Source organism: Dipodomys merriami, unplaced genomic scaffold (assembly GCF_024711535.1).
Source record: "Dipodomys merriami isolate MVZ:Mamm:240054 unplaced genomic scaffold, mDipMer1.0.p SCAF_90, whole genome shotgun sequence".
In the NCBI taxonomy this organism is placed as follows: domain Eukaryota; kingdom Metazoa; phylum Chordata; class Mammalia; order Rodentia; family Heteromyidae; genus Dipodomys; species Dipodomys merriami.
The window spans coordinates 3,396,906-3,422,175 of NW_027206513.1; the positions used below are offsets into that span (position 1 = coordinate 3,396,906).

General features: G+C 38.3%; 1 protein-coding gene across 1 annotated transcript; it reads left to right on the plus strand.

The window, feature by feature from the left end:
• The first annotated feature begins 18,587 nt into the window (after window positions 1–18,587).
• Il36g (interleukin 36 gamma) lies at window positions 18,588–24,843 on the plus strand. Its single transcript, XM_070013258.1, has 5 exons — window positions 18,588–18,737; window positions 19,264–19,297; window positions 19,798–19,908; window positions 21,052–21,191; window positions 24,088–24,843. The coding sequence occupies exons 2-5, from the start codon at window positions 19,282–19,284 to the stop codon at window positions 24,295–24,297; spliced, it is 477 nt and encodes a 158-aa protein (XP_069869359.1). The 5' UTR covers window positions 18,588–18,737; window positions 19,264–19,281; the 3' UTR covers window positions 24,298–24,843.
• The last annotated feature ends 427 nt before the right edge of the window (window positions 24,844–25,270 follow it).

Sequence of the window (25,270 nt, forward strand, 5' to 3'; positions counted from 1 at the left end):
CAGTATTTATTTTAGCTCTTTATCTATTCTTGGTATTAATCCTTTGTCCAGAGAACAATTTTAATAAGTTTTTCTGTAGGTTGTCATTTCACTTTAGTCATTTTTTCCTTTAATGTGCAGAAGCGTTTTAACTTGATGAAATCACATTTGTCAATTCTTGCTTTTGGAGTCCTATTCAGAAAGCAGCTGCCTGTACTTGCCTCTTTTTTTTTTTTCTTGTCAGTTGTGGGGCTTGAACTCTGGGCCTGGGTGCTGTTCCTGAGCTCTTCAGCTCAAGGCTAGCACTCTACCACTTGAGCCACAGTGCCACTTCTCTACCTGCATCTTTATTTTCTTGTAGTAATTTTAACATCTTAGTTGTTACATTAAGCTATTTACCCATTTTGAATTCATTTTTGTGCAAAGCAGAAGATAGTGCTCTAATTCCAATCTTTTACACACACACACACACACACAAACACACACACACACACACACACACACACACACACACACACACACACACATACACACACACACAAACAATCAGGTTTCCCAACACCATTCTTTTGAAGAGGCTGTCTTCTCAACTGACATGTTTCTGGTATTTTGAAAAAAAAATCAGATTGATGTAGCTGTGTAGGTTTACTTCGGCTCTTCATTTCCATTAGTCTGAGACTAATAGTGTATCTTGAGTGCTTGATATCACAAGATGGACTTTTATGAGATCATGTTTAATTGTTGCTTAATGTTCAATTAAGTGTGTAAAGATAGCCATTATTCTTTAGCTATTTCTAGAAAGGAATGCCTTTTTTAAAATTTAATTTTATTGTAAAGATGCTGTACAGAGTGGTTACATGAGTAACGTGAGTTACATGAGTAAGGTAATGAGTACATTTCTTGTTGAGCATTGTTACTCCCTCCTTTGTTGTTCTCCCATTTTCCCTTCCCTCTCCGACCTCCCTTATTCCTCCCTCCACCCCCAAAGTTGTAAAGTTCATTTCCAATATAGTGTCATGTGGGTATCATTGTTGCAATGGATCATCCTGTGTCCTTGTTTCAGTGTTTTGTTATTCCCCTTTGTTGGTTGAATTTCTTGTTAATCTTTCACTGGCTAATCAGAGTCCTCAAATCTGACTAAAATAGGGTAATTAACCTGTGCTCCTGGGTGTCTGTCTAGATTTTTTTTTGTTAAGTTTAAGGTCTTCATTGCAAAGCGAGTGATAAAGTGTATAAAAATTGTATACCAAAAGATCTGTACAGCAAAAGGAATCCCCAAAGAAGAATATTGCAAGCTAAGCTATTAGGAGTGAATTCAATGCATGAGTCAATAATTGAAAACAAATAAAAAATTCAATTAGCAATCAGAATCCAGCAAGTTAACATTAAAAGTTGGGAGCTATTCTGGAAGCTTATAATCTAAAAGCTTGTACTAGTTATTTTTAATTTTTTTTTAGTGTAAATGCTTTCCAAATTGGAAACAAAAAATAGGGATTAGAAGAGTGACTCAAGTGTTAGTCTGCCTAGAAAGAATGAGCCCTGGAGTTCAAAACCCTGTACAACAAAACCAAACCAAACCAAAACAAAAACCAGTAAAAGTTAGTGATATTAACAGTGGCTATGAACTGAGTCTTCCTTTGCTAAGCTTGGGAAGCACCAATTGGACAGCTGCTCCAGTAAGGTGCAACTTAGAAGGCTTGATTTTTTCTTACAGATGACAAAAAGGTGGACTCTGGCTTTGTTGGCAGCCAGAGACTCTTGGCATCAGGAAGTCTCTTTAAGGATTTTTTTATTTTTAGCAAAATGAATATGTACTTTTACAAAACCGTGGGGAGCAGGCAGGTGAGTACAGTCAATTCACAAAAATTGTCGGGGTTTCTTGTAGAGTTCGGATTTGTTCTGTAGATGGTTCAAAGTCCTTGAAAGGTCTTACTCTAGAAGAAGTGAGATGAGGTCGGAATATTAGAATTTCTTGCCCAAGGGAGTGAGGCAAAGGTGTATTATTTTGGCCAGATTCTCAAAATGTTATTACTGAGCTAAAGTTTAGTTACACCCCCGCCCCCCCACCTAGGCCATTGTTCTTGGGATTTCTTGATCTACAGGTGGATGGGAGAAGCTCCTCATACATGTTGATACATTTCCCATACCATGTTCCCAGACAAGCAAAGGCTGGATTAGTGCTTCTCCTGGCTGTGCTCATATTCAGAGGTGAAGGAAACAATGAACCACCCAAGGGCAGGGGTGTGAAATTCAGATCCTGGAGTTAATCAAGCAGGCCCCTGAACTATTGGCCTTTCAGGATTTCTAATGCTGGGCTATGAAACTGGGAAGCTTACTTACCTGCCCAATCCTATGTCAGAGGGATAAAATCCAGCTATAGGAGGCAGAATCCTGGAATCTGAACCTTCAAGACAAAGCAAATGATTGTCACTACAGCCAAGTTTGTTTCATCTCTAGCACTTCCTCATACCAATAAGAGCACTTAGTCTCCTTTCCACCACATGAAAATCACCTGGGAAGTTTTGAATATGTCAACTCTAGCCAATGAGTTGGTCATCTTGGTTAGTAATCCTCAGGAGGCTGAGATCTGAGAATATTGGTTTAGAGTCTGCCTGGCCAAACAATTCTTTGAGACTCTTATCTCTAATCAACTAGCAAAAAGCCAGATGCAGAGCTGTGACTCAAGTTGGTAGTGATAGCTGTGAAAGAGTTGAGAGTGTGAAGTTTTGAGTTTAAGCCCCAGAACTGAATAAAATGAATAAAAAACAGAAACAACAACAAAACCTCCAGAGAAACCAATTCTTATAGGTTACAGGTGATTTGGAGGCACTGTTTGAATAAAATCCGTTCCTATCAAAGAGGAATTTTTAGACTTTAACTTGTATGCAAATCATCTTGAAGACTTCTTATAGTAGATTGGTGCTCTATTCCTAAAGAGTCCTCCATAGATCTGGAGGAACTGAAAACTGGCATTTCAGACAAGCTCCCTTTGATGCGAAGGAGCTGATCCAGAAGATGGCACTTTGAGAACCACTAGTCTAGCATTTTAGAATTCACATTAGAGACTCAATTGTAACAACTTATTTATGCTCTTTAGATCTTCAGCCATCTTCTTTTTGTGCTGACTTGGCAGTGACAGTGTCTTAGCTCAAGGGGACAAAGCATCTGCCCTGATTGGCCCAGCTTAAGACATTAACATCCCAGATGGTTATGGATAAACTCAGTTCTATTGCTTGTTATCAGAAAATCTAGAAGCCTGTTATCTCTCAGAGACTCAGACTAGGGGAATTCCACAGATTTCCCAGTTGGTGAATTGGTTAGCTCCTGCTCACCTTCCCCAAGAGTCTGCTCTGCTGCTCCTGGTGGTTCCTGCCCAAGCCCTCTCTTGCTCTCTGACATTGGATTTGTGTCTTCGTGTCTTCTGTCTGCCATTTCCTTTAACTCTTATGCTGGCAGGCCTACTCAGACTCAGTTCCTTTCTTATCTGGCTTAAATTCCTAGTCTTCACTGGACTCACTCTCTCAAATCCACACCTTAACATCTTTCTCTTTTACTTCATTGTCCTTATGTGGCAAAAGTAGGACTCTTACAAGTCCAGCTCTCTGTCTGCTAATAGATCCACATGGCTGAGGGAAGCTTAAATAACAATGCACATAGAGCATGCTATGTTGCTATGCTTTTGCAACTTCTGGCCTCCAGTGTACTTTGGTACTTCCTGGCAACACATCATGTTGCTTTTCTTAGTTTCTTTGTCTTCTAGATTCCAAGATGACCATTTCACTCTTCTCCCTTTTCCCCTCATTCCCAATACCTTCTCCTTATGTTTATCTGATCACTTTATTCCCTATTTCACTGACAATGCTGAGGCAGCCAGAAGGCAAATCCCAACCACTACCACGATGTTTGCCTGTCAGCCATCATGGTCCCCACATACTCGGTGCTTCTGTTGTAGCTCAGGGTGAACTAAGTATTCTCCCAAGCCAATCCTTCTCACTGATGCACATAGCTTGTCCCCTCTCATCCTTGTGGGCCATGGTCTCAGTGGGACTCTTGTTCTGCATCATCATAGTTCTCTCTTCTGAGGATCAGTTATACCAGTGCAGAATATGCAGTCATTCCTCCCATCGCTAGCACCCTCCCTTGCTCCATCTCTCCTCCCACAGTGTGTTTTCCTCCACTACAGCAGGAATTTTAGAGTGGTACAGATACCCATTTTTCTGTAGTTCCTCCTATTCTTTTCCAAACTCACTCTCTAGATCCACCCCAAAGGGATTTCTGTTTCTATTGCTGCTCCTAAGCTGCTCCAGACCAGGCCATCTGAACCTTCATTGTGCCGTATCCCATGTGCAACTTTCTGCCCTCCTTTTTTGAGACCTGTTTCTCATATGACCATATAAATGATACAAAATGGAATACTTAGAGAAATGAAAGTATATTATTATTCCTGCCTACAAGAGATACATACTGGAATGGGTTGTAGCTCAGTGGCCAAGCACTTGCTTAGCAAGTGTAAAGTCTTAGGTTTGATCCCCAATACCAAAAAAAGAGGTGCAAACTGAAGAAAGCCAGATCTGTACAGATGTATAGCTATCCTACCTTCAGGTACTAACCTTAAAACTATCTTTTCCTCAGACTCTTTCTCACTTGGCTCCAGAATCCATGCTCTGATAATGTTTTCCTCCTTTTCTGGTGGATTGTTAAGTTTCTTTTCTGATTTTGCCTCATCCTCTGTCATATAAGTCATTGTTTTCCAAGCAGTGGTAATTTTCTTCCCAAGGGACATTGGGCAGGGTCTAACAGTAGTTTTGATTGTTGTAACTGAGCTGGTGACTTTGCTACTGGCACCAGGTTGATAGAGGTCAGAGATATTTCTAAAATTCAGAATAGTTCCCATAACTACAACAAAAAATGTTCAGTTCAAAATGTCAATAGTGCCCAAACTGAGGAACCCTCGTCAAAATGTTAGCATAGATTAATGGACCAGCCCTTCAGTGGTACTCTCCCTTTATATCCCTTAGTGATATTTTCTATAGTAAAACCCTGTTAAGCAATAAATTGGACCCCAAATTTCATCTGTGTCAGAGGCAAGCTTATGGTTCTAGGATGTTAATGCGAACATCTGCACCTGGCCAGTGGGAAGGAAGCCCATCTGCCTGGCACACTTTCATCTGCTCCTTTGCTGTAGTTTGGCACCACCTTGTGGCTGTAGTTTCCCTTAGTTAGCTGTCTTTGGCTGCAACGGACTCAGACATCCACAATTTTCCCATTGATTTCCAGTGGTACCTTTAAACTCTCAGTTGATCATTGTTTTATTTTTTAAATTTTTGGTGGGAAGGGTGCAGAACTGAGTCTTGAACTCAGGCCCTCATGTTCTCATTTGGCTTTTTTGCTCATGGCCCATGCTCTGTCACTTGAGGCACACATCCATTTCCATCACCATCATTGGTTTTATTTAACAAGATTCCTGGAAATTATACCTGAAGAACACTGAAACTGAGAAGAATCCTGCCCTGGCCCATACTTTTGGTTCTGGCTAACTCTTACTGTCTAACAAGACACCTTAAAATCTAGTATATCAAAATACAGCCTTTGATGGTTGCTGGTGGCTGGTGCCTGTAAGCCTAGCTACTCAGGAGGGTGAGAGCTGAAGATCACAGTTCCAAGCCAGCCTGGGCAGGAAAGTCTGTGAGACACTTATCTCCAATAAATTACAAAAAGCCAGAAGTGGAGCTACGGCTCAAGTGGTAGAGCAGTAGCCTTGAGAAAAAAAATCTCAGGGATAGCACTACAGTCTTGAGTTCAAGCCTCAGGATACTCCCCCCCCTTCTCTCTCTCTCTCTCTCTCTCTCTCTCTCTCTCTCTCTCTCTCTCTCTCTCTCTCTCTCTCTCTCTCACACACACACACACACACACACACACACACACACACACACACACACCACAAACATTATGATCATCTCATTTTTTTGTAAGTTGATCTGGTTCAGCCAAGTGGTTTCAGCTTCTGGAAGACACATCTAAAGGCTCTGGCTGGATGTTTAGAATGTTTTCCCTTTAATGGTAGTGTATCCTCTTATGTGGCTTTATTTTCTCGTTGCCTGGTTGATCCTAGGGCAATTCCAATTTTTATAAAATGGCTAGATTCCAAAGGAAAGAGGCCAATTGAAGACCAGAACTGGCACCAGGTCAACTCTACCATGTTCCATTGATCAGAACAGCCACAAAGCCAACCCTGCTGAAAGGGGAGAAGAAACTGCAGTGCTTTGAAGGGGCCCAAAAAGGGGTTCACCAAGCACAACATGTGGGACATGCTTTAGCCATTCCTGGGAAAAAACATGTGTGTGAGGACCTCCTATGTCTGGACTCAGTCTTCCTTCTTCTCTGTATACTGCTCACCCTCCTCACCCTCAGAAGGTGACCTAGCTTTCTCTTCACTTCCAGTTTGAAAACTAGGGCTGAATTAAGAAGAGAAGCCAATGTGTTTATATACCACATTTTCTTGATCCATTCATCTACTGAGGGGCATCTGGGTTGGTTCCATATCTTAGCTGTAGTAAATAAGGCTGCAATAAACATAGTTGTGCTGGTAGCTTTAGTATGGTTTTGTTTGTGATCATTTGGGTAAATGCCCAAAAGTGGGATGGCTGGGTCATAGGGGAGCTCTATGTGGAGTCTATTGAGGAACCTCCATACTATTTTCCAAAGTGGTTGAACAAGTTTACATTCCCACCAACAAAGCAGTAAGGTTCCCTTCTGTCCACATCCCCTCCAGCATCTGTTATTAGAGTTCTTGATTATAGCCATTCTAACTGGGGTGAGATGGTATCTCAATGTTGTTTTGATTTGCATTTCTTTTATGGCTAGGGAGGTTGAGTATTTCATCATGTGTCTATTGGCCATCCTTCTTTCCTCTTCAGAGAACTGTATTTGATGTTGATATAATTTGTGAAGGGGAAGGGAAAAAACAAATCGCTTAAATAGGGTTACAGGTGGACCCATTACAACAATGAGATGTACAAGAAGTTATGTCGAAAAACAAACTTTACAACTTTGGTGGGGTGGGGGTGGGGGTGGAGGGAGGTGGTGGTAGAGGGGTGTGGGAGTGGCTGGGTGGAGAGGGGAAGGGAAGGTATGGGGAAACAAAGGAGGATGCAAAAATGCTTGATAAGCTTGTACTCACTATCTTGCCCATGTAATTGTAACCCTTCCGTATGGTATTTTCACAATTAAACAAATAAAAACCCAACAAATAAAGCTGCATACTACATCTTAAAAAAAAAGAAGAGAAGCCAACTACTAACCATCTTATGTCAACCTAGTATGATGGGCAGGGATGTACTTTCTTGTGGTTCCACTGATGACACTGGTATTAATTAGTAGGGTTGGTAAATGAAAACCACTCCAGGTACTTAGTCTCCTTAGACTACTACAACAACATCCTTACTGAATAATTTATAAATTAAAAAACTAGGACTTGGTGTCATGCTACATGCTGATAATCCTGGCACTTGGGAAGTAGAAGCTGGAGGATGATGAGTTCAAGAGCTACATACAAACAATAACTCTGTTTCAAGAAGAAAATGAGGCATTTCTAGATACACACAATCACATAAATGGGACAAGTTCATTAGAAGTTTATTCTCAGAAAAGCTGTTAGCACAAGGGAATTCTCCCTTAGGTTTTAAAATTATTTATTTAAGGGGCTGGGAAGGTGGCTCAGTGGTAGAGCACTTGCCTTGCATGCATGAGGCCCTGGGTTCGATTCCTCAGCACCACATAAGCAAAAAGAAAAAAGCCGGAAGTGGTGCTGTGGCTCAAGTGGTAGAGCGCTAGCCTTGAGCTAAAGAGCTGAGGGACAGTGCCCAAGCCCAGAGTTCAGGCCCCAGGACTGGACCCCCAAAAATATATATTTATTTACTTTCTTATTTTAGTGGTACTGGAGTTTGAACTCAGAGACTTACTGTGCTAGGCAAGTACTCTACCACTTGAACCACAGTTCCAGGCTAAGAATTCCTTCAAATAATTAATAAATAAATAAATGTATAAATAGAAACATGTGCTCTGTCTGTCTATGTGTGAGTGTGTGTGTGTGTCCCCGTTTGTGGGCTCAGGTGCTGAGGATTAAACTCAGGGACTCATGCACAGCAGGTAAGTGCTGGTCCACTGAACCTCATCCCCAGCCCAATCAAAGAGAAATTGAACTATGGCTACATGAGTAGCAGTAGCTGTGTTTTTTAAAGTAAGGAGTGATTTTTTTTTAATACAGTAACACTTCTGGCTTAAATTGTTGGGTCCCTGTCAGAGTAGATCAATCAAGAAATGATCATGTCATTTACTAGAGCCTTTTTTTTTTTTTTTTTTTTTTACAAATGTTCTACCCTTGCGTAAACTAGGATACTGGCAAGACTACAGAAAAATAACCATACTTTAAAAACGAAGTGTATGGTAAAGAATTGTCCTCAAACTTTACTCCTAAATGAAAGTAGCCAATATGCACCACAGAAATAAAATAGCACTCTGGGATCTACCTTTTACAAAATCTTTAGACAGTGATCATTTTAGGGATGAATTCTATCAACTTCTGAAGGAGCAGTTAATTTCCTAAATTCCTGTTTATATATAGGAATCAGAAAGAAAAAGCTCAGTGTTTTAAGGAAAGTATAATTTTGATTTTGGAAGCAGAAAATGATAGCACCTACAGATGAGAATGAAAAAAATCCAAATAAAATAGTAGCTCTCCAAATCTAACAAGGTATTGAAAATATTTTGGGATAATATAAGCTTTATCTCACAAATACAAAGAAGGTTCAATATTATATAATCTGCCAAATTTACCACATAATAAGCAGAAAAAATCATATGATTACCCCAATTGATGAAGAAAAAGCATTTGATGATATTCAGTATCTATTTCTGACTTTAAGCACTTTTTAACTATAGAGGGATAGCAAGAGGAATATTTCTTTAACTTATAAATGGTTGTAAAGCACAAATCTATATTAAATATAAGATGCAATTGAGAAACTTTAAATTCATTCTATATAAGGACAAGTAAAATAAAAAACCAATAAAAAATTAATATTGCACTTCAAGCACTGAGAGATAACAACATTGGAAAGAAATACATAAAATTATTTGTAGGTGTAACAAATTTATATCACTAAACAGTATCTCAACTAATAACAAAGTTCAGTGAGTTTATTAGATACCAGATAAAACTTTAAGATACCATTTCCATGTGTTAGCAACAACTAAAATACAAATGATCTTATGGAAATTCAACTTAGGATTTTTAACTTTATGATGTTGCAAAAGTGGTCTGTATTTAGAAGAAACTGCATTTTGAAATTTGAGGAAAGAAGGATGGGCAATAGGCACATGAAGAAATATTCAACCTCTCTAGTCATTAAAAAAATGCAAATCAAAACAACATTGAGATACCACCTCACTAGAGTAAGAATGGCTATAATCAAGAACTCTAGTAACAGCAGATGCTGGAGAGGATGTGGACAGAAGGGAACCTTACTGCATTGTTGGTGGGAATGTAAACTTGTTCAACCACTTTGGAAAATAGTATGGAGGTTCCTCACAAGACCCCACATACAGCTCCCCTATGACCCAGCAATCCCACTTTGGGGCATTTACCCAAATGATCACAAACAAGACATACTAAAGCTACCAGCACAACTATATTTATTGCAGCATTATGCACCATAGCTAAGATATGGAACCAACACAGATGCCCCTCAGTAGATGAATGGATCAAGAAAATGTGGTATATACACAATGGAATTCTATGCCTCCATCAGAAAGAATGACATTACCACATTTGTTAGGAAATGGAAAGACTTGGAAACAATTATATTAAGGGAAGTAAGCTAGGCCCAAAGAAACATAGGTTCCATGGTTTCCCTTATTTGCAATAACTAGTATATGTCTGAGACAAGCAGAAAACGTCAGATATGTTAGGTGAAATGATAAGTATTCAAATGTTTTTTTTCCTTTCATGCGATTGTTTCTAACATATTTATAAGATGATTTCTTTGTTGCTTTGTATGTCCCTCCCCCATGGTATAACCCCTGCTTTCATTGTTTTTGATGTTGCTATAATTTGTGGAGGGGAAGGGCAAAAACAAACCGTTTAAATAGGGATACAGGTGGACCCCTTGCCCATGTAATTGTAACCCCTCTGTACGATATTTTCACAATAAAATTTTTTTTAAAAAACTAGAAAAAAAAGAAAAGAAATTTGATCCCTGAATGCCAATCTGAAGTACTTATTCTCTAGAGACAATAGATGGCAGCAGTGAGTCTCAGAGTCAGGCCAGCACATAATCCTTAGAATAGATCTCAAGTGAACAAGTAGATCTCAGGTGAACAAGTCTGCTAATTGTAGCTTTAGGAATGGGATAGCAATATTAAACAGTCCATAATTAATATGCAAATTCATTGTAATCCCAATAAAAATCCATTTATATTTTTACAAAAGCATCCCTGGCATTGTTAGCCTTAGGGATTCAGCATATTATCAATTTTTCCCCAAAATATTGTCTACATGTGGTTGCAATTGTACTTTTTTCTCCCTGTAGTACTGGTGATTGAACCCAGGGCCCTGTCAGGAACCAAGGCAAGTGCTCTGCCACTGACCTGTACCCAAGCCCTTGCTGTGTTTACTTCTTATAAATATTTTGGAAGATACATGTTTATCAAAATATTTGATAAACATGTTTATCAAATATTTTATATGATTTCTTTTGAAGTATCTGTAGGAATAGAAATACCAAAACAGTTAAGAATTAATTTTTGGTTCTATAGAGGCCTTCATGTACTTTATATGTAAATATATTTATTGTTTTAAAGATATTTATCTTTTGCTCAAGGCTAGCACTCACACCATCACTTTTGGCTTTTTTTTGTTTATGTGTACTGAGGAATCAAACTCAAGGCTTCATGCACTATATATTTAACATATAGCAAATATAATAAACAACTTTTTATTAAAGCTAAGAAAACTCTGGCTTACCAGATAACCATTAGTTATCAAGAAGACAAAAAATTAAATCATCAAGTAGGTAATATTTTACAGAATGTCTCTCTTCGTATAGGCTACTCCATTAATTCCTTTTAAAATTATATTTTATTATCTTAAGTAGTTGTACAAAGGAGTTATTACTCAACCATCTGTAAATACAGTGAATCTTAATTGATGTTGTCCCTTCCATAATTTTTCTTCTTTAGTTGAAATACATTATTTGCTTGAAAAAAATTATCAAAAGAATCATTAGTACCAAACCGCTCTTGGAGTTTACACAACATTTTACTTTACTTTCTATTCCTTGCCTGGCCTTCTCTTTCCTTCCCTTGCCTTCTTTTCCTTCCCTTTTCTCTCTTTCCCTTTTCTTTTTGTTTTTTAATCTTCTTCTTGCTATTTTCTTTTTATGCTGGGCCTTATCTATGCTAAGCATGTGCTTTACCTCTAAACTATACCCATAGCCTCTATTTTCCTTTTTGAAAGAAACTTTACATTGAAAGAGTTGAGGAAACAGTAATGTTTAAATACATGAATCATCCAGTTTTCTTCTATATTAAAAATGTACTCCTAACATAATAACCAAATTTAGAATATTAGTACTGGTAAAAACATGAAAACTACCGATTTATTTGAATTTTGTAATTTTCTATCCTCATGTCCTCTTTCTGATGCCAGTCTGAAACCCTACTGTCTCATATGTGCCTTTATTCTTTGTATCTGCTTAGTCTTCTGGCATCTGTAGCAAAGGACTTTAACTTGCATAACGTTGACACTTTTCAAGAGTCTTATTTAGTTGCCTTTTAGATTTGTTTGATATTTTCTCTAATTACATCAAAGTCAAATGTTCGGAACAGGAACAGCACAGAATTAATGTGTGCTCATCATCATGGTGCCATATCAATCCTTGAGTATATCTGAGTCATATTTCTGATGATGTAAACTTGAATCATTCGTTAAGGTTACTAATCACAAGGTTACATTTTTGTAATTTATAATGATCACTAGAGAGATACTTTAAATTTATTTTTATCTTCTCTCTGAGTTTGTTTGTGTGATGGTTGCAGATTTCATTTGGTCAGAGCCACAAGGTTAAAAAGTAATATCAGTTAAAGCATTTATTGGTGCATCTTGCCTGTGACAATTGTTTCTGTGGTATTAGTCTCACTTATTGCCTCATTTCTTCTTTATTTGTTAATTGGAAGTCTTTTGTATGGAAGAGTCATTATTTTTCCTCCACTTTTAAATCTTTTAATTTATAATTTTATGGACTCCAGGGTGATCATTTCATATACATTTAATACTCCATTTTTTTAGCTTTTAAAAGTTATTTTTAAGTAGTTGAACAAAGAAATTTCAAATGATTATGTCAATTTATGAGTACAAAACATCTTGATTAGTGTCACCCTTCCATCATTCTTCCCCATCTGTCCCAATTCTACCATCTCCTCAGGTTACCTAGCTTCATTTTCAATGTATGTCCATTGAGTGTTTTGACCATAATCCCACTCTTCCTCTCCACCTTTGTGCCCTCTCTTAAGCCGTATACCCTTAAGACAAAACTCATTTCAGCCTCCTTAATTTTTTTAACTGTAAAATAATTCTTCAAAGGAATTAGAGCATGGGATCCAACCTTATGTATATCATTCTTTTTAGTCAATTTGTAGATAGATAGATAGATAGATAGATAAATAGATAGATAGATAGATAGATAGATAGATAGATAGATAGATATGGCCCGAAGTATGTTTTCATATATGTTTTATATTTTAGGTCTAACTTCCACTTATGAAAGAAATCAATCTACTTGATTAAACTTCAGTTACTGGTTATAGGGTACCACCATTTATAGCTCAAGAGACTATATATATATCATAATTACTAGCTTGTGTGGAAGCTGTTAGAGCTATGTTGAGGACATGAAGCAATGAGGAAAAAGAAACATTTTGCAACACTGTTGTTGGTAGATAGGAAGCCATCCTGAGAGCAGTTACAAAAATAATGAAATCTCAAAGATGAATTACCAAAATGAAATGTGATATTGCGAATTTATAAATCATCAGAATTCATGAATCATATTCAGTTCATAACACTTATAGAATTATTGCAAAGAAATATTTCAGAGCACATTCTGCAAAAATAAAATTCCTGAGCATCAAGTTCTGGTGAGTACACAGAAATGAATGTGGCTGTATACTGGTAATGTGGTTGCCATGACAGTTGTCAATGAAACATATTGTACAGATGTAAAGACATCCAGGATATCAGAAAGAATCAGCTAGGTTCTGGTGGCTCATATCTGTAATCCCAGCTACTCAGGAGACTGAGAGCTAAGGATTATGGTTCTAAGCCAGTCCCAACATGAAAGTCAGTGAGACTTTTTCTCCAATTAACTGCCCAAAATGCCAGAAGTGGAGCTGTGGCTCAAGTGGTAGCCTTGAGCAACAAAGCTCAGGGACAGCACCCAGGCCATGAGTTCAAGCTCCAGGACCTGCACAAGGAAAAAAAATACGACTCTCTTAGTCAGAAGAAAAATAATAAAAATTCCTATATTTGCTCCCACTTACTTATGGGAATAGTCTCTCATTGATGGTGACAGTCAAGAATTTGAGGATACTTCAAAATATTTTTATTAAAAATACTTTTTTCCCTAAGAATTGCAAATGATTATTTCAAGCATGGAGTTATTTAAAAATAAACACACTATAGAAGCAAACTCAAATTTCTTGCTAAATGTTTAGGAAATAAAATTATTATGTTAGCACCTTTGCATAGGGCTTGTCTAGAATTTGAAGCTGGAAGTAGCTTAAAGTAATAGTCTTGTAAGTAGAATTATCAAGTCATGAATATGCACATTTAAATTTGTAATTGCTTCTGCAAAATTGCTTTTCAGAAGCAGGCTAAACTGATTTGCACATTTACTCATGTGGTGAGGAAACATTTCCTCACTCTGTTGCCTACCATCTTAATCTGTGTCTTCCTGGTAGGTGGAAACTAAACCTGATTTATTGCTCTGATTTATATTTTGCCAATTGCTAGTGTCATTAATCATAATTATATTTATTGCAAACTTATATACCTGGCAAAATGCTTTTTGTATCTATTGCCCTTTTTTAGTAAGGTTATTTAGTTTTTCCTATCAATTAGTAGAAACTACCAAAAAAAATAGGAAATATATTGTTTGTTAGATATTTTGCAATTATTATCTCCTGAGAAGCCTGCCTTTTTATTTTCTTTCATGGTGTGTTTTTTTCAACATTTCTCTAAAATTCTATAATGTGATGTTAGTCAATGTTTCATGAATTTGCGCACGCATGCATGCACGCACGTGGTGTGTGTGTGTGTGTGTGTGTGTGTGTGTGTGTGTGTGTGTGTGTACCATTGGACAAAAGCTTAGAGTTCTCTGTTATTTGGCTCTTTGTCCAGGAATTTCAAACTTTATCTATTTTCCTTACAAGTATTTCTCAATGTTGCACTAGGGTCTACTTGATTTTCTTTTTTTAATTGCTTGAGCTTTGTGGTCACATGTGATTTGCAGTTTGATCAATATAGCTACTATAAAATAGAAATGTATCTGTATGGTTCCATTCTTTATCATATTTTTTGTTTTGTTTTGAGGCATGGTCTTTCTACAAGGTGGCCTTGAATTTATGATACTCCAAACTCAGCCTACTAAGAACTGAGTGTGTGCCACCAAGCCCATCTATTAAAATTTTCTTAATGTTTCTTTTATTTATCTCTTCCATATTGTTGAGTAGCTTTGGGGTTATTTTTGATAATGTGAAGCAGATAGAAGATGTTAAAGAGGATGTGATGGGTCAGCCCACAAGGAAGCACAGGCTATGATTAGACCACAGGCTTAGCTATTTGGAGATGAGAAACAGAGGTCTTTGAGCTTGTCTAACCACATTATTTCATCCATATTGGGCAAAGGCTACACAGAGCCTGCCCCAGGGATGTTATTGACCTTTCTAGTCTAATAGAGTATAAATGGACTCTGTGGTTCTGGTACATATCATGTTTTCCTGTCAATACTGCAGAGATAAATGCCAGTGCCTTTCCAGTAGCATCTCCAGAGCAGTCTGCCAGCCATGGTTCTAGGTAGCTCTTGACAGCAAGCAAACAACAGTGGATTTGATCCTCTCTGGATACCGAAGTGAATTTTGTGAGCACCCCAGAAAAGAGACTGGATTTGGAATGGTAGTTATAGATTCTAAGTCTGGTTCTCTCTGTATTTGATTCTGTGTAGCTGGCTATTGGGTGTGTGTTGGGGAAGGGGTGTCATATAACATTTATTGCTTCACAATCCCCTCTGTTTTATTGGTTTTGAGAGTCATTCTGGTTCTGTGAATAGGGAATTATAGACTAGGCGTCTATACACAGATTTTAGAGATTTTCTTGGCAGTGAATGATCAAGCTCGAGCACACTTGATTCCCTTTGATGGCGTGTCAACATTTTGAGGTAAGATTTACAGTTTATCTACTAAGCTGTAGCAATAAATACATAATATCTACCAACAGATTTATAGTTTTGATCCATTTTAAAAATATAGGAAACAGCAATCAAAAACTGGTTAAAAAAGAAAACACCAATATTTCTTATTCAAAATCACTAGTATTAAGTTGGAACAACCAAAATAGCATATAAAGGATAATCTGTAAACTTTAATATGGTTATTAACATAAGATGTGAGTAAATTAGTAAGCTTAATTACCAAAAATTTTAAAATGGTGATGATAGCATCTTAGAGCTTGAAATTGAGAACCTGGACTGAAGGATCTAAGAAATTTTGCCTTGTAAGGACTTAATAGAATTCAAGTTAAGCCACATTTGATGTATAACAATGACATTGTTCCACATGATAATTTAAATTTTTTCTATATATATTTTTATTGTTAAAATTAATTAGAGGGGCTGGGAAGGTGGCTCAGTGGTAGAGCGCTTGCCTTGCATGCCTGAGGCCCTGGGTTCGATTCCTCAGCACCACATAAGCAAAAAGAAAAAAAAAACGGAAGTGGTGCTGTGGCTCAAGTGGTAGAGCGCTAGCCTTGAGCTGAAGAGCTGAGGGACAGCGCCCAGGCCCAGAGTTCAAGCCCCACGACTGGACCAAAAATAAATAAATAAAATAAAATAAAATTAATTAGAGGGGTTATAATTACATAAGTAAGGTAGTGAGAACATTGCTTGTTGAACTTGTTACCCCTCCCTCATTTTTCTCCCACTTTCCCTCTCCTTCTCCCCCCCTCAATTTGTACAGATCATTTCTAACATATTGTCTTGTGAGTATCACTATTGCATTGATTCTCCTTTGTTTCACCATTTTGTTGTTCTCCTTCCCTTCCCCAATTCAGATAAACAGATATACAATACCCAGGGTACCAAAATCAATTACAGTGACAACAGGAAATAAACAAGAGGGTGGGGGGCCACAAAAGAAAAAATCACATAGTATTTTAAAAACAACAACAAAGAAAAACCTTCTTGAGTCCATGTCTTGGAGTTCATTTCCCTTAGCATGATCTTGTATTATCATATGTACATAGCTAGTGAGCTACTCTGCTCATCCACATAATAATTTTAACAAAAAGCATTAGGTAACTGCATAGTGTTAGCATAGCAAAACTATGATATTTACACTTGTACCTAACATCAAATTGACCCAAGTAAAGCTGACTACTAGGCAATCCTAATATCCATCTCCACCATTCTTAAGATAAAAGTTCTAGGCCATTTCATTGGGTCTCTGTACCATTCAATGTTCAACCAACTTCCCTTTTACCATCACCCCTTGTTGCTATAGTTTGGATATGGTTTGAGTATGTCCCCCAAGGACATACATGTGTTGGGAGTGTGGTCATCTGTGTGTATATGCTGGGAACTGGTGGGACTTTTATGAGGTGATTAGATCATTTGATGTCATGCCCAATGAAGGGATAAACATAGCTTTTGTGGAATTCAAGTTAGTTCTTGTGACAGTGTTGCTATAAAAGAGCTGGCTTTTCCCACTCTGGCTTCTCTCCATGAGATTGTTTTCTACAGCTCATGATTTTTTTTTTCTATCCACCAAGAGGCTTTTACCAGAGGCTGAATCAACAGGTTTCACCTGCTGTTGGACTTTCAGCTGCAAGACTGTGAGCTAAGTGAGTTTCTTTTACTAATAAAGTACCTAGCCTATTTCTATTTCCTCTAATTTAATGCCATTCATTCATACTAAAGTTTAAACTAGGGATTTTACCATGAATTCTGGTGCTGGGTATTTGGAGGAGGGCTGGAGTGTCTTTATACTATGAAGGTATTGAAGGGTCAGGACCAAGTTGGAGTAAGAGGCTGAAGCTGTGGGGGCAGGGTACATATCACCAGACTATGAAGGTTTTGCGGTTTTCATTTGGGCATATTAGAGGCTTTTTGATCAAAGAAAATCCAATTCTCCAGGTTGAGTCACATGGACCCTCTGAACATCTGCTAGTTGATAGCTCTTCTCCACCTTTGTGTCCCATGCATCCACTAGACTTCACACTCTTTTTTGGGATCTGAGCAACAGTTTGGTCAAAGATACATCCCTTTCCTGAGATCAGTCCTAAAATCTTTCAGTTGAACTCCCAGGTTTTTCCCTTTTGTTTTCCCCCATAGTTGCTAATTATTTAGGATACCACAGAAATAAATAACTGTTTCTTTTTTTCTTTTTTCTTTCTTTTTTTTTTTTTGCCAGTATTGGGGCTTCAATTCAGGTCCTTGAATTCTTGCTCAGCATTTTTTTCTCACAGTGAGTGCTCTACATCTTTAGCCATGCCTCCAGTCTGGTTTTACTGGTTAATTGAAGAGTCTTTCTAATTTGTCTGCCTTTCTCATTTGAACATCAGTCCTCAGATCTGTCTCCTGAGTAGCTAAGAATACAGGTGTGAGCCACTAATGCCCAGCTTCCTTTTTATTTCTTATCCTTTCAACGTAAGTATATAAAGTCCTTATATTTAGTTCTCTTTGTTTGCAATTCCTACCATGAGTTATGTTTTCTAGACAGGATCCCACTTAAATAAGACCAGAGAAATTTAGACGCCAAATGGCAGGGTGTTGTAGATACTGTTATTTTTTGGTGAGCATACCAAGAACGGAGATATGTCAACAGACAGATAATAGAGGGGATCATCAGCTGGCAAAAGGAATTCACTAAGCTTGAGTTTGAGGTGTATAAATAATAGGATTGGGACCTCAACCGGATAGGACCATGTTCCTCTTAGTCCAGAAAGGAAATAAGGATAGAAATTATTAAAGACTGAGCAAGGAGACTGTTTGGATCCCTTTAACCTGACTATAAAGGGTCAGATTGCCATTGGAGTCTCAGTCACGAAGCTGCCTGGCATTTACATTCCTAACTCTAGAGTGACATGTCAAGAGAGCCGAATGTTGGGGAAGTCCCTTCGTTTTCCCTTTGTGAGAAACCTAAGGTCTGTCATCAACTCATTTCCTTGTGTCTGATTTTGGCTTTGCTCAGCATTTGAGTCAAAGAGCCCAGACAAGTCATACTTGTGCGACTTTGAGATTGCTTCATCTAAGCTTCCTGGGACCTTCTGAAAGGAGAAACTGGATTTCTTTAATGTTTTGTCATATGCCACGGAAGAAGCCGGTGCCTCCCTTCTTGCTCATCCAGATAAATGCTCAGTCCATTAGAGCCAATCACTCCTCATAGAAGCTGCTGGAGCTGTGATCCAGTGCCTTGGACTGCCTTGTCAGGTATAGACCATAGTTGGAAAGCCCTCTGATCTTGGAGCCGTCTGTACTTTGAGGCTCAGTGAAAGGATAGGGCCATGCCAGGGGGGCTGTGGGTCTTGGCCTGTGTGGGATTTGATGTCTCTCACTGAGGAGTTTCTGGGATTCTGACAGAGCTGCTTGGTATAGACCTTTTCCTTACCCCTAGGGCAGAAACAGATGTTGGTAGAGGGGAGGGGTCATTGGAAAGAGGAAACTAAGGAATCCAGGGCCCTGTGGAGGATGTACGATCAAATGTCACACTTGCCCTTGGCACTTAATAGAGGGATAATGTTGGTGGAGGAAAACTTTAGGGAGAAAATTTCTGGATAGAGGAAAATTCTGCATGTTCACCCCTCCCTTGACGTTTTATCCCAAGAGGTAATTCAAACTTTCTGGTCCTCATATTAGGCCAAGCATCCTAGCTTCTAGTCTAGAATGAGAGCCTGAGGGACCAGGGTCCTGGGAAGGTCTAAGAAATATTTCATCTCTCTCATTATTGTCTCTCCAGGTGCTGATACAATCTCACATGGGTGACATAGGAGGTAATATTTAGATGGGGTTTTGGAGGGCTGAGCTATTTGTACTCTACTCACAGCTATGTCCTTTGGACACTTCAGCATTCTTTAGTCTTTTCTATGAATGGCCCATATTACCCCCTGATGCTTTTCACCTGTGACTGGGCCTTGAACATGTAGAGGGTAAGGACCATTGCGCATGCATTACTCTAGCTTCAGGCCCTAGAATTAAGCTAAACACAGCTGGCTCCAAAGAGAGCAATTGGGCCTTGACACAGATATGCTGTTGGAATGCTTGTTACATCTGTCTTGGTGCTTTATCCTCTTACAGTAGTTATCACCCTTGGTAGCCCTTGATCTCCTCATGGGAATCCATGAATCTTCCCTGGAAAGAAAGCTTGGGTTTATAAGTCACAAGAGGGCTGCTAGTTTTGAAGTCCCTGATCTGGATTGGGTGATTTTTCTCCTAGTGTCGAGGCAAGTAATTTTGATCTTCATGCATCTTTTGCTTATTTCCATCTAAACAGCAGCCTCCCATAATGTTCAGCATGTGAAGGTCTCTGATTTAGATCATCAGGTGTGGATCCTTCAGGGTGAGAACTTGGTGGTAGCCCCACGGAGTAAAGATGTGAATTCAGGTGAGTGGTTTTCATATGGCTGTTTGGCTCTCACATTGGCATGGCCTTTTGTAAAAGCATCAGTGCCAATGGTCTGTTGTTTAGTAGGGTGACTGGAGTAAACAGCAATGTATGTTCCAAAATGACAAGAAATGAGATATTTGGATGTTTTCCCCACAAATAAGTGGAGTATATGACATAGTGGATATTCTAATTACCTGGATTTGATTAATATCACATAGTATGTACACATGCCTCAAATCATCTCATTATAACCCATAAATAAGTACAGTAATTACATGTCATAAAAAGTGGTGACTACCTGAAAGGGGGAATATTCACTCTTTTTTGAAAAAGTAATAAGTGAGTGGTTTTCCTCAGATGAGACAAAAGAATTCAGATATGGTGGAGTGTTTTGGGGAATAATGGAGATACTTTTATTTATCCAAAGCTGCCATTTTTTCCTGTAGAAGAGGAATAACGTGTTCTTCATGACTTCAGGGTTGCAGATAGGCGAATACCACAGGAAAGGAATTTCCATATTACATTAGGCAGAACATGCTAATAGAACTCTCCAAAGATCAAAGGAGCTGTTGAGATAGAAACTTCTCTGTCTCCAGGTGCTTACACTAGGTGTTAAAATCTTAAGGATAAAGGGGATGGGCCATCTATTTAACTCTGTGCTCTACTTAGTAGGGCAGTCTTTGTTATATGGGATGGATGGATCAGAGAATGGATGGATATGGTAGTTGGGTATTTGATGGGTCTCACTTAGAAGCCAATACTGCCCTGCTAAGTCAGGTAGAATTGATAGTGACAGGCCACTGGAGGGCAGAAGCAGCCAAGAAAATTCACTTCCTTCTACACCACTTGTCCCAATCATTCTTCAGGGGCACTAGCCCGAAACTATTCAAACTTGCAAAACAAGTTACATGCTAAAAGTTCCTGCTGATCCCAGCCATATAAACCCTGCTAAAACCAGACTCTGGGCAAGCTCTCTGATCCTGACCAGGGAGTTCGCCTGGTAGTGTACCCCAATAAACTTTCTTTCTTCACTTTTACCTCCTCCTGTGCGTTCTTTTCTCGCCTAAAACCTTACAGATAGGATGATTCTGTTTTTCTGATTCAAAAGGGAAATGACACCCTCTTCTTTTATTTTTACAGTAATAGTTACTGTCATCCCATGCAAATATCCAGAGTCCCTTGAGAAAAACAAAGGGACTCCCATTTATTTAGGAATCAAGAATCCAGCTATGTGCCTGTGTTGTGAGTCTGCTGGAAGACAGCCCACACTGAAGCTAAAGGTCAGTTCCTAAGAACAAAACTGTTTAAAAAGCCAGTTTTTCCTGACACAAACTTCATTTGGCAGGAGATCGAATTTTAAAATGGAAAGAGAAATATTCTTATTTTCCTAATCGTATTTATTCATAATTTCCTTTTGTGTCATGTACATGAGATAGACGTTAGTTTACCCTGCCTCTCACTAGAGGAGGACTTCTGCCCTTTTCTCATTTCAAGATGCTCCCTGGATTGTTTTTCGAAGAGTGGTCTCTCCTCAGTTCTGCTTTATCTCACCTTTTGGAATTCCTATTCAAAAGTCTTTGGAATGTTAGATTTCACTTCATGTTTCATAACATCTCACCTAGTTTTATACTTTCTGTCATTTCACTATTGATTTGTTTATTTGTGCTATGCTGTAGGAGAATTTCTTGGTATAATCTCCCAGTCCATCACTACATTTTAGTCTTTTTTGCTACATTGTCATTCTATAGCATATTCTGAAATATCAACCTTTATAATTCCAATTCCTAAGCCCTCCTGTTTGTTTTATATAGATATGTCTATATGTGTTTATATATATATAAATAGAGATATATGTCTATATCTTCATGCACAAACATGTATATATGTTTAGACATAAAATACACACATATAGATATGTATATAATATATATTTATTCCATAAAGTTTATTTTGATTCATTTAATTCAACTAGATCCAATTCAATTTGAAAATGTGTGAGTACTTAACTTGCTTCCAACATTGAACTGGGACTTGAGACATAACTCTACATAGAATGGTAAAGAACCCTGGCCTTAGTTTCTAAGGAAGGATAGACAGAGGAAATAATAAATATAATAATAGGTAGATTTGTGATACATTAAAGGGCATTATTCCTTCTAAAAATAACCCAAAAAACATAATACAACAAAACAAATCAGAACAGAACAAGGACTCAGAGTCCCAGAAATACAAGTGGAGTCAAGTTACAGTGACAAATGGTGCAGCACATGTCACTGAAGTGAAATTTTAGCAGAGTAGAAGGAGGCAGGAAAGTTAGTCAGCAGGGTGTCCAAGTGAAGGCAAGTGCAAAGACTAGAGTAAACAAGTATGTAGAAGTAGAAGGAGAAATTCAGAGAGTGAAAAGTAGTTTGAAAAGAGCCTTTTCATCTTCTATAAGGACTGAGCCTTATGATCTAAGTGAAAATGACAAACCCAGAATAATTTCAACAGAAGAATGACATGAATGGACTTAGTGCTAAAAGGATTACTCTTGTTCCAGGTTGAACACAGACTTGTGGAAGGGAGGCAAAGGTGAAAGTCCCCAGGAGTCAGACTAGAACTCTTTTCAATGAAGATAATAAGCTTTGCTGACAGTATGAATGCCATTCTCAGTCAGATGAAGTACATTTTCAGTTCTATCCTGCCTGAAAACTTACTCGTTGTACTTTTGTCCTCAGATGAAGACTTAGGGTTGACCATTGCATATGGCAATGTGTGGGTCATTAGGGGACTTGGTGAGAAGAGTGTTGGTACAGTGGTGCAGAATTAGAGATTGAAGCCAGATGGAGTAAGTTTAAGAAAGAAATTGTGAGAAAAAAATCATAGATAGCAAATATTGGCAACTATTTCAAGGAGCTTTCTGGAGGGGCACCGGTATTGATGGTAGGTCAACAAAATACGGTAATGTGCCACATAACAATGCTTTAGCACTGTACACAACTTCCTAATGATGAGGCTGTCTTTGTCTGTGTAATAAGCACATTGCACATTGTTGACATAGTGATAACATTGCTAAGTGATGTTTTTCTCAGAATACCTCCCCATCACTGAATGAACATGATTATTAAGATGATAGAAATTAAAGCAAATACTCCGATAAAAATGATTGAGTGCAGAAAGCAAAATCAGTGGAGCACCTGAGAGCAAAGAGAATGGCTAGGAAATGCCAGTAAGTTGGTGAGTTTAGACAGTGTTCATTTCTCAGTCCTCAGGAAGCAGGAGCAGGGATGGGTGATGTACTAGGGACCCAAGCTATAGGATGGTATGTAGAAATTATTTTCTAATCAAATTTTCAAGGGTAGAGTATTTAGAAGTTTTAAGTGGGATAGAAGAAGAAGTGGTAGAGGCATTAAGGATGACTAAGGCTGAAGCTAACCAAAGAATAAGATAAATGGAAGTCACTAGCTGAGTGAGGAAACCCTATAGCAGAAGAATTCTCCCACTCAAGGTAGAATGTGGCTGAATTATAGAGTATCTTGTGTCTATCCTGAGATCTTGTATGTATGTAATTTACTTAGAAAAACTCATTTTTACCTAAGTTTACAATGTTACACCTATGCACATTATACATTTCTATATACAATAGAGAAGGTATTTTCTAATTGCTCCTTTCTTGGTTTCTTTGGATTGTCCTTTAATTTGCTACACATTTCTGTATCTTTTTTATGGTGGTGACCTTCCTCATATCTTTAGCAACTGGTCCAAGACAGTGTGTACAGACATACCACCACCACCACCAACAACAACAACATGTTTGTCTTAACAGCTACTCTTACATGGTTTTAGCTGTCACTGTGAGGCTTGGTAAGGGAATTCCTAAACTTATTTCTGCAAATTTTCCTCTAATCCTTTGAGGATTCCTTCAGCTTATTTTGCAGGAAGAGTAGTAGTTTGTTGTTCAAATATATCTGCTTATTTACTAAGATGCTCCTGATACTCTTCCTGTGATACCTCTAGGTTGGAAGGGGGATTGGGAAGGTGAGATATTTGTGTCTTCAGTCTTTTTTTCCTTTAAAACATATTTTGCTTGTCCTAATTTAATGGATGGCTCAGGTTTTCTGAACTTTGGAATATTTATTGTTTTGTACAAATAGCTGAATATCTCAAATAACCTATTTTTCATCTTTTACATTTCAGAAAGGAAACATTTCAGATTTGTATAACCAACCTGAGCCAGTGAAGCCCTACCTCTTTTTCCACAGCATGGTAGGTAGAACCTCTACCTTTGAGTCTGTGGCCTTTCCAGGATGGTTTATTGCCTCCTCCAAGAAAGATCAACCCATTTTCCTCACTTCAGACCTGGGGAAACAACACAATATTAACTTCAATTTAGATATAAGGGGTTGAACTCAGTTTGTAGGGGGCATCTTGGTCAGAGGACTTCATGCCAGATTTTTTAGTTCTTGGAGTTCATTTTATTTGTATGATTTCAATGATGTTTTCACATTGGTGCTCAGATGTGAGCAGAGCTGCTGTCATCTCATCTTGTAGTAAAAGAAGCCATGACATCATGGCCACTGAATCATAAGTAGATGGGATTAGTGGTGTTAGGGTGTCCTTTGAAGCATTTGTTTGTGGTTTATGAAACCATGGAAGATCATTGGCCTGGGCCACATCGGATGAACCAATGCAACAGCAATACTCACTGTCTATATAACAGATCCTTACATTTGAGTAGCAGGAGCTCCAAGCTAATATGCACTGAACAACTTGATTCCCTTGGATGTTTAGCAACTGATTGTTGTAGGGGGACCAGGATTCCAGGCAAGGGGGTTTTGGATTCCAGCAGGAGTAAACTGTTTAGAATGATTAGAACCATTTAAACCATGCTAGAGTATGATGGCTGCTGGACCTGAAGAAAGTTCCTGGTAACTCATGAACAACTGGGCCCAGGGACTGTAGAGGATGCAGTTTCTTCCTAGCACCAATGAAACCAATGACTGTACTTAGTAACTTGTGTTAATAAAACATTAATTTTTGTTGCTGAGACTTTTTTTTATTATTGTCTTTGAGTAGTTGTACAAAGGGATTTCAATTCAATGTGTCAGCTTATGAGTATAATGCATCTTGACCAATGTCACCACTTTTATAACTCTTGCCATTTTTCCCAACCTCACTCATCCCTTCAGTTTTCCTAGTTCCATTTTCACACACACACACACACACACACACACACACACACACACACACACACACACACACACACACACACACATATACATAAAATATTATGACTGCATTCTTCCACTATTCCTCTCTTCATTCTTCTGCCCATCACTTTCTTTGATTTCACCCCCTTCCACTAATACCACAAGTTCCT